Below are 10,551 nucleotides of genomic sequence, written 5' to 3' on the forward strand. Positions count from 1 at the left end.
TATATTTGTTTTTCAGTCAGACTTTACTTACTGAGATGAACTAAGTTGGTTCTGTAAAACTTTTCATTAGGGGTGGAATCTACTTCATTGCTAAATTAGATTTCTTTGATTTCAGAGGTAAACTGTAGCTTCCCAGAGTATATGAATGGAATGCAGAAGGGGCTGGAGTCTGGGAAAAAGTATCAGTATGGTGCAATTGTTACTTTGGAGTGTGAAGATGGGTATACCCTGGAAGGCAGTCCCCAGAGCCAGTGCCAGGAGGATCATGGATGGAACCCTCCCCTGGCTGTTTGCAGATCACAAGGTAAGTACAAGGGACTTTGCTGGCACTTGTCTCACTGGAGGGAAGTGACTGAGGGATACCCCTCAATGTTAGGGACTCCTGGGTTTTAAGTTGAACTAGGCCTGTAACCAGCGGTACAGTAATAGACAAATTTTTAGTTGGTTGTGTATTCTAGAAAAAGCAAAGCTTTCTGAGGATAAGGGAAGTAAAGAAACAGGAACACTCACTTAAAAGGTACAAAACTCACAACCTTACATTTTGTAAGGAGCTGCTGCTGAGACTTCCCTTGTTGCTGTCTTGATTTATAAGGGCTTACCAATTTGACAGGGACCTCAAAAAATATGTTAACAAACCAGTCATAGCAGTTAATAATTGCATTCCAACCTGACTATATTGTTTTTTTAGTTAGTGAACTACCCAACTTACTTAATTAAAAAAGTGAAAACTCAACAAGTTCAATGAGTTGCAATATAAGAAATGAGGAAAGAGTGGGTAAACCTAAGGTTCCAATTCATCCTTTTAAGTAGACTTAGAGAGAGAGGAATATTAACCTAGAGAGAATGCTAACTTCGGGAGAGTGCTGTGGGACTTTGGGCTATATTGATTCATGCAACTAGATTAATATGTTCACAATTTTGGATTTTCCTTAGGCTCGCTTGCTCCTCTTCTTTGTGGTAAGTTTTCTTAAATAATTAAGAATCATTCTAATGATTTATAAAAAATTTATATAAAATTTGAGGTCTTACATTCTTCCTGTTACCATTGGTTCTCTTCAACTCATAAGAAATGATCTTTTTTGGCATTTTAAGGAAATTTTAATGTGCCCTTCACTTTGAAAACTGTCACTTTTGGATACAATTGAATAAATAATTTGAATAGCCAGCTATTCCCAGTTTTTAAGTTGAAAGTTTGGACTATATTTACTCTTGGTCTTTTGCATGATCTGGCACTATCAAAATAGGCTGGCTTATTCTACAACAGAAAATATATTTCACAACTGAGAATTAAATGTTGTCATGCAAAGTCATAGGACCCTAGTGTCCCCAGCTCCTAACTTTACCCCGGTGACAAGAATATTACTAGCAAAATGGAAAGGAACAGAGAAGCCCAACAGAACTTGACTGGAACCCTGGGGTCAAATGCTTGATGCTTTAGATTAACAGTGGAATGTATTGTATCAGAAAAACCATAAGGCCAAGTATGATTATTTAGGAATTCTATATTTATATGGTGCAGAAATGGTAAGCATAAAAGTAGCATGCCATATTCTCTTCCATTAGGAATAATCTCCATAATCACTTCAAAACTTTATAGGTAACATTTTCCTGCCATTTGATACTTGCTGTTTTGTTTTCTAGGTCTTTCTGCAGGTTTTGTGATTCTTATCTGCTTGATTGGTGTCGTCTTACACATGATATTAAAATACAGAGTACAGTAAGTTCAATGCATGCTTAACCAAAATTCACTACAGGTTTCAGCTTCTTGCCTGAAACTAAACACAGAAGCACAAGTTACAGGAAAGGAATATAGTAATGTGAGAACTGGAATACAATGTCTTATGCTATATATAGGAAGCCCTATCTGTAAGATCTGAAAAGATATTGAACATTTATTTAAATGGCTTATAATCAAATGACACATTATAAAAATTCTAGAAAACAGAAAGAAAAAATCCTAGAGGTAGCCCTGCCTGGCGTAGCTCAGTGGATTGAGCTCGGGCTGGGAACCAAAGTGTCCCAGGTTCGATTCCCAGCCAGGGTACATTCCTGGGTTGCAGGCCATAACCCCCAGCAACTGCACATTGATGTCTCTCTCTCTCTCTCTCTCTCTCTCTCTCTCTCTCTCTCTCTTTCTCGCCCCCTTCCCTTCCCTCCCTAAAAATAAATAAATAAAATCTTTAAAAAAAAATCCTAGAGGTAACAACTATAGATATTTTGGTATATTCCTATCTGATCTTTTTCTCATACTCTTTTTCTCTTTGCTCTTCTTATACTAAAATTACCAAAATTTACTTTGGTAGTATAGTCCCTCTGCCTAATATTTTTCACTTTGCACATTTACATTCTTTGTATCTTTACATCATGCTTTCTTTTTTCAGAAATAATAGTACATTGTTCTATTATGTGTATTTCTGCATTGTGGAAATGTAGGTGGCTTCCACATTGATCTTAATAATAAAGATATGAGGAATACCTTTTAATAAATTTCACATGTACTTATTTCAAGTGCTTATATTTCTGGAGTTAGTAAGGATAAATGTGATGTTTTAAGATATTTAATAAATATTGCAAGTGATTTTCCAGAAAGTTTGTTCTAACTTGACCAAATATCAAATGATTAATATATTTATGTTTGTTGTATTTGTGTATGTATTTCTGTATGTTGTGCTTCTGGACTCCTTTTTCTGCTTTATTGATATGTCCATTTTATCAAAACCACTTTGTGTTGCCCTAGCCATATTGGCGGGCATCATCCTATAAACCCCCAAAGTTACCAGTTTGATTCCCAGTCATGGCATATGCTTGAGTTATGGGGTTCTGTGCTTTGCCCTGTCAGGCACTTACAGAAGGCAGAAGGCAGAAGGCAATCAATTGATATTTTTCTCTCACATCGATATTTCTTTCCCTCTTATTCTCCCTCCCTACCTGTCTCTCTACAGTAAAATTTTTAAAGAAAAAAAGCTACTTTGTATTTAATAAGTATGGCTTTCTACTATTCTACTCTTTGGTTGGACAGGAATCCCCTCACTATATATATTTTTTAAGAATATTTTCCTCTATTGTCTTATGTTTGTTGTTTCAGGTAACTTTTTGATCATTTGTCATTTTCTAAAAACATATGATGTGATTTCATTTATATCTATAGATTATTTTGTAAGAAATTTATCTTTTCTGTAAGGTCTTCCTATTCAGAAACATACTAGGCCTTTTTTCTTTTCAAGTAATCATTCACTCAGTTGTTGTTTTCATAACTACTTAAGTATATTACTAGGTTTCTATGTTTTGTTATGTACTACTATACAGTATTTAGACATACCAGTACTGGCTTTTGATTTATTAATTTTTAATACATTTGAATCTATAATGTTGCCAAAGTATGCCATGTAATATTTGGTGAGGATGCAAAACAAATAATCAGTATTTGAGATTTTTGATCAGAAAAAGTTCCACATTGAAGGAGTTTTTTTGTTCTTGTTGTTGTTGTTGCTTCTCTGTCTTTTGGCCAAAATCAAGTGAAGGAGCTGTTTTAGGTGAGATTTAAGAGAGTGTACACAAAAATGGAAAGTTCATACAGGCAGAAGGAGCCATTTAAGTAAAGACCCAGAGGCTTATCATTCTACCATTTACTCTGAGAACAAATAAACAGTTTGACACGACTGGGAAATAGGTGAAGGTGGCATATGTTAAGGTGGAGGCAATGGAATAAAAGTCCTATTTGACACATAAGTCTGGTGGGAATTACAGGATATTCTGGCATGTGCAAAGGATATATTATTAGCAAATGACACCATCAGGTATCAGTCTTGGAATGTTCTTTGTGCATAAGTTCTTATGTACTATACATGACTGTTAGCGAAGATAATCAGATGAAGTCTTACTAAGTCTCAAATTCCAGTGGAATGGCCAGGTCACATCACCCCAAACATATCACTCACAAACTCCAGCAAAAGTTTCTTTAATATACCAAGTGATCTGGATCTTTTATTTAGCATACAACCAGTACCATCTGATTACATTGTTCACAGTTGTATGTCTAGTTTAGATATCAGACAAAAAGGGACTACATTGAAACTATGCAATGATAGCATCGATGAACCTGAATAGTTTGTTCTAAGCCTGGGAGGGCCCGAGCAGGACAGGTCTGGCAAGGGTCTACAATTGGAATGTGCTTCAGACTGTTGTGTTTGCCAGAGAACGATGCTGTGAATGACTTCAGGAGAAAGGGGATTCTTTGACCAAATAAGATGGAAAAATACTGCATACTATATTTTTTTCATGGAGATTCACAATCACCATGAGAATAAAGTCCTGTAATAAAGAAGCTAGTTAATGTTTTTTAAACTGGAATTTCCCAAACTAATTTGACTGCACAACTTTTTTTTTCTCACATAATGCTTTTAACATCCCTTGGAACTGACCTGCATTTAATAGACAATTTGGGAATCTAGAAAGGTGGTCAGAAGCTAAATCATCAAAAGCCTGCAGGCTGTAACAGGGAGTTGTGGTTTATTTTATAGGAATTTAATCAAGGAAAAAAATATGTTCAGATTTGCATTTTCACAAAGTGGCAGGATTGAGTCATCAGCCAAAGCAGCAGTGGCAGGGATCAAGAAGATAGAACAGATGTAAGAGAAATCTTCACTGTTAAGACTACAAGATTCCCAGAATTGTGTATCCTGTTGAATGTAAGGAGAGGGGGGCACAGAGACTGAGTCAAGAGGAGGTGACTGGGTGGTCCTAGTGTTGAACCAAAAAGGGAGAGGGACAGGTTTGTGGGGAAAGTTGATGAGTTCAGTTCTGACCATGAAACTTTGTGGCACCTGTGATGCAGGATTCAAGGGGGGCCTGGACTTGGGTAGGTGACATTTAACTCAGAGTTGAAACTTTGGGACCAGAAAGAACATCAAAGATAAAAATAGGGATGAAACTAATTTCAGAAGGACTGCAATATTTAAAATGCAAGAGGGGAAGGAACAGTCATAGGTAGGAAGAAAGTTAGGAGAGAGTAGTTTCACAGAATTGAAGAGAGAAAAGGGTCTCAAGAAAAAAAATAGGATGTCATTTGCATGACTTTCCTCACAGGAAGTTAAGAGATAATTTTAGCCAAGAGTAATTGCAAATTTAAATAAATAGAAAATGTGGTCTCTATCTCTTTCCTTCATTCTCCTTCCTAAGCTTGCTATCAGGGCATGGCATGTGTAAGGGAATTTTCAACCTTTGGAAATGCCTACAAACTCAAATAATTCATAGTGTTCCAGTCTGATTATTATTAATTTTATTAGCATAATTATAGCACGTGCTATTATTTAAGTGTCTCAACTGATATGAACCAAATTCAATTTATTTTTTGAAAGTTGATATAGACATTTGAGCTGCCTTGAATACTTATTGTAAATGAGATGAATAATCATTTTGAAATGGATGGAGAGTAGGATTATAGCTGGGGTGGAGGGAGGGGAGGTTGGGGGTGGACAATTGAGCAAAAAGCAAAAAACTCATGGACATGGACAACAGTGTGGTGATGCTGGGGGCTAGGGGTCATAAGGGGACTAAATGGTAATAAAAAATAAAAACAAAATATTAAAAAAGTTAAAAATTAAAATGATGTCCTTCATGAGCATGGACAATGGTGTGGGGATTGACTGAGAGAGTTGGGACATGTGCTTGGTGGAGGGGTACAAAGGTGGAAAATTCAGACAACTATAATAGCATTAAAATTAAAATATTTAAATAAAAAAATCAAAAATATTCAACAAAATGGATGCCCTGTAACAAAACTAAATATTTATAAAAAGCATCTAAACATTTGAAGGGGAAACTATGCTATTATTTTCTAGGTCTTTAATATATTTTGATAAAATATAAATATCATATTGACCTAAAATTACCATTTCATAATGTTCTTAATGGATCTTCCTATAAGCTGGCTCTTAAATATGGTAGTGAGAGGCATGCTGTAAGTAACCTTAGAAGTAATTTTTCTTTCCCAGTAATTATGTAATACTTTCTGTAATACTTTCTGAGTTCTACATGGTATTATGATCACATTTTTGCCCTTTGCTAATTTCAGCAAAGTGGTCTTAGAAGCACCAGAAAGTATATGTGCTTTCAAAGACAAAAAGTAAAAATGTCCTCAAAAAATCATATAAAGCTTTAGTGCTGTATGACCATGTAAGGATTTTGAACTAAGCATCAAATATAAAAATTTTCTTTTAAATTAGAAAGATTATGTCCCAAAAAGGTAAACCTATAATCATATCCTAAAAAAAAAGACTTTAATTTTTTTTCCAAACTGGTGGTTATAGTTATTAGTAATTAAAAGTCCTGGTTCTCATAGAAAGCTGCCTAGTATCAACTTTTGACTTGGACACTTGGCAACCTAGTAAGTTATTTATTTTTATGGTCCTTTCCCCCCAAAATGGGGATTTTAGTGATTATTTTATAAGCTATTTAGGACAATATAATGGAATCATCCATGAAAAGTACTTACCATGTATTGGGAATCATGGAAAGAAGACAACTGTTACATGTTTATAGCAATCATAGTGAATAAGTAAAAATGTTACTTTTCTTTCTTCTTTCATTTAGCCATTATTATACAAATAAACACCCTACAAAAGAAGATCTTCATTTAGAAACACGAGAAGTCTATTCTATTGATCCATACAACCCAGCAAGCTAATCAGAAGATAAACTGGTATCTAATGAAAATAAAATATTTTTATTAATTTCTATGTCAAAATGTCCTTCAAATTCTATTTATCAGTAAGCATAGTACTAAGTATGTATGGTTCTATTGCACAATTTTAAAATAATCTTGCATAGAAATTGTTACTTAGGTCATACTGCCAATTAATGTTCCTGTTATTTTTTATTCACTTAGCCATTCAACAAATACTTGAATAAATAACAAAATGATTGAGAATATTATCAATAAGAAGATGGTATTATGAAAACAAAAAAAGCAGGAAAAGGGGATAGGTAGGGCAAGGTGGTTAAAGAGGAACTTCTTACTGAGAAAATGGCATTTAAGCAAAGACTAGAGTGAAGTAAGGAGCCATCCATGTGGGAGAAGAACATTCCAGGAAGAAAGATCAGTAAGGCCAAAGATCATAATGTGTTATGTGCATGCTGTGGCCAGAATGGCTTAGTATGGACTAACTAAGGAACAAAGTGGTAGAGATGAACTCAGAGGTAAGGGAAGGAGGGTAAGGATGATTGATCATGTAGAGTATGCTAGGCCATTCAGTGAATTTGGGGGTTATTTTGAGATGGGAACCATTGGAGGTGTTAAGCAGAGAAGGAATTTATCATTGTAACTGTTGTGTTAAGAACAGAGTGTAGGAAGCCAAGGGCAGATGATGGGGAATCAGTGAGGACTCTACCACAATAATGCAGGCAGTGAGTGGCTACCACCAAGCTGGTGAGAAGAGATCAAGTTCTGCATGCACTTTCAGGACAGTGACAGTAGGATTTGTTGCCAGTTTGTGTCAGAATATGAAAGAAAAGGAGGAATCAATAACAATACAAGTGTATTTTGGCCTGACAAAGTGGAAATATAGAACTGCCATCAATTAAAATGCCAGAGAATTTGAAAGCAGGATTTGCAAGATAAACCAGGATTTCCACTTTGAAGATGTTAAGTATGAAATATCAAATAGACATCCAAGTAGAAGTGCCAGAAAGGCAGCTGAATATACAAAATAGGTCCAGGCTCGAGATGCAAATTTGGGTCCTGCCAGTGTATGGATTTACATAAGAACAAAATCAACTAAGATCCCCAAGGGTGAGAAAGAGGCTAGGGAAGAGAAAAGGTCCAAGGGCTGAGTCTTGGATCCTCCAACATTAGGAGTCATGGATTAAGAAGGAATCAACAAAGAAGCCAAGAATCCTTGATACAAGAGGAAACCACCTGAGCGTGGTAGCCTAGAAGCCATATGAATAAAGAATTGCAAGGAGGAAACTCTGTCAAATGCTGCTGATAGATCAAGAAAATGAGTAGTGAAACTGCCCATTGCATTGAGCTGTACAACACTTGTTGGTAAACTTGACAAGAACTGTTTTGGTGGAGAGGAAGGAAGCAAGACCCTGACTGAAGTGAGCTTAAGAGAAAATGAAAGGAGAAAAATTGGAGGTATCAATTAAGACAACTCTTTCAAGGAGTTTTTCTGTGTGGAAGAGCAGATAAGTAGAGTGATGACAAGAATAAGAAAGAAACCAAGAGATATACTTTTAAGAATGAAGAAATGGCAGCTACGTTGCTATTCCTGTGTGCTGCTGAGAATGATCTAGGAGAAAGTGGGAAAATGATGGCAAAAAAGGGCAGAATTGCTGGAGCAATGTTTGGGTCAGCTAGAAGGAACAGCATCTAGGGCACAAGCAGGGTGGTGTAGACCTCAGACAGGAGCATGGCCTTAGGAACAGGAGGGAAAGCAGAATATATGGGTGCAGATGAAGGCAGGTGGGGAGGTGTGATGGTGAATGCATGTGTGGAAGTTCTCTTCTGATGATTCTGCTTTCCCACTGACTAGAAAGTAAAATGATCAGCTGAGAAGAAGACTGAGAAAGGAGATGATAGAGATTTAAGGAGTAAGGCAAAGGCATTAAGTAGCCACCCTGCATTAGCAGGCAACAGCAAGGGTCCCCCTGAGGTTTCCAGGAGTAAATGGGAGTGAACAGTTGAAGGTTTATTGTGTGCAGGCATTATGCTGACAGTCTCTCATGCCTTACCTTGTTTAGCCCTGATACATCACTGAAAGTTGAGTATTGTCCCAAGATAATACCAAGGTGAGCCAATAATATCTGAGATGAGAAAGCCAGGGCTAAATGTTTCTCTTGATCATGGTTTTGGGGTCAGTAATTGACAAAAGTAGAATCCAAGTTCAAATCTGACTTCAAACTGCTTTCTTTTACATAATCTATAAAATACAGATATCATCTCTGACCTCTTATAACTTTAATAGTAAAAGTAAAAATAGGACACATACATATCATAGTGTAAGAATACATTGAGTAAACAAGATACAGAAAAACAGCTCTGGCAGTGGAGCAAGAAAAGGTAACTTGCTGTGGGAGAGTCAGAACAAAAGGGTTGAGAATAGCATCAGGCCATGATGGAGTGATCTTTAAATTGAAAGTCATGGGAGTTCAAAGTAAAACTATAACATAAACATTAGTTAAATGAATATTTGGATAAGTGAGAATGAGACTATTGCTTCAGTTCTCTCTCACCTTTATTCATATTTATCAATATAAAATTTAAGTTATTTGTTTCATATCATGTTATCTAAAGAAAGACCTCTTAATAGAATGATGTTGTCTCATAGGCTTGATGCTTCATTGGTTGTAGCATGTAGTATATGCAGAGAATGTCACCACTCCCATTATTTAAAGTTTGATTTGTACCAATGTTATTTGTGCTGCTTCTTAAACACAAATTATCTATTTCAGTGTGCCTTCTTGCTTGGAATCCAGCTGAATGTGGATTGGAAAGAAAGCATTTGAACATCAGCAAGTAATTAATTCAATATGAATGAAACGATTTCATAAGCTATTTCTTCCTATTTGCACTTATTTTGAAGCAAAACAAAGAAAGTTTGCTTGATGGTAAAGATGGGAGCCTGGTTTCACTGCCACCTGCTCTTCAAGGCGTTTTTGAAGCATCACCTGTGATGTGCCTGGAGCCAGGCTGGGGCTATAATCAATTATGTAGCTCTGAAAGTGTCACCGTTTTAAGGAAGGAACTAAAATGAACTGTCCTTCTATGTAGACTCTTCTTTTTGTAATTAGCATGCTTACTGTTACCATATACTTTTGGTTATGGTGTGGTTTTAATTCCCTGTGGCTAGTACGGGCATACCTTTGTTGGGAAGTCTGATTTTATTTTAATATGGTTAAACATGTATTTTCAGATATGGTTAAACATTTCACTTCTATTTCCACTTGGTTTGAATTTTTCTCATATTGCCTTTGGTTATTGGGTATTTGGCAAAGTGTATTGGCTTATTTGTTACCTTTCCATAATCACCCAGTAATCATAATTTGCACAATTTTTTAAGTTATGGAGGTCAAGTTTCAATTCTAACATTTTTGTATGCAATCAATCTGTAGATATTTCCTTGGCAGTTTTGTCAGAAGCTCTAGTTGCTTGTAAAATGTCACTTGATAATATGTACATTAGTTATTCAAATAAATTTTATCTTAAAAAACACTTGCCTTATATGACTTTTATTTCTGATTTCAATGAACTATTGAATATAGACATAGTCAGGGTTTTTAGAGTTCATGATTTAACATTTATGCATTCTAGATCTCACCTCAACATCTTTTTGGCCAGTCTTAATCTACAAACTCAATTCCTTCATCCTCAAAACTTTCTCTTATATTTGTCTAGCTAACACCTTTCCACAACCCATCACCACACTCTTCCTCTCTGGCCACACTCTAAATCTTGTTGTCAATTTTCTCTGTTCCACCATTTCCCTGTTTCCACTACTGAGGAAATAAAACCTTGCTTCCTGACTATCAAGAATTTACTCTCTCCATCTC

The 10,551-nt window shown here is 35.9% G+C and overlaps 1 protein-coding gene across 4 annotated transcripts in view; it reads left to right on the forward strand.

Annotated features, from left to right (window-relative positions):
• CR2 (complement C3d receptor 2) overlaps positions 1 to 10,213 on the forward strand; it is a 35,437-nt gene extending 25,224 nt beyond the window's left edge. For 3 of the 4 annotated variants that reach the window (XM_028531079.2, XM_036014969.1, XM_036014970.1), the window contains 5 exons: positions 116 to 304; positions 934 to 957; positions 1,642 to 1,717; positions 6,592 to 6,700; positions 9,454 to 10,213. In XM_028531079.2, the coding sequence (XP_028386880.1) occupies positions 116 to 304; positions 934 to 957; positions 1,642 to 1,717; positions 6,592 to 6,685 (383 nt within the window). In that variant the 3' untranslated portion in view covers positions 6,686 to 6,700; positions 9,454 to 10,213. Of the gene's footprint in view, positions 1 to 115; positions 305 to 933; positions 958 to 1,641; positions 1,718 to 6,591; positions 6,701 to 8,741; positions 8,791 to 9,453 lie in introns of all 4 variants that reach the window. The other variant, XR_004900597.1, reaches the window with a different exon arrangement.
• The last annotated feature ends 338 nt before the right edge of the window (positions 10,214 to 10,551 follow it).

Source organism: Phyllostomus discolor, chromosome 14 (assembly GCF_004126475.2).
Source record: "Phyllostomus discolor isolate MPI-MPIP mPhyDis1 chromosome 14, mPhyDis1.pri.v3, whole genome shotgun sequence".
NCBI lineage: Eukaryota > Metazoa > Chordata > Mammalia > Chiroptera > Phyllostomidae > Phyllostomus > Phyllostomus discolor.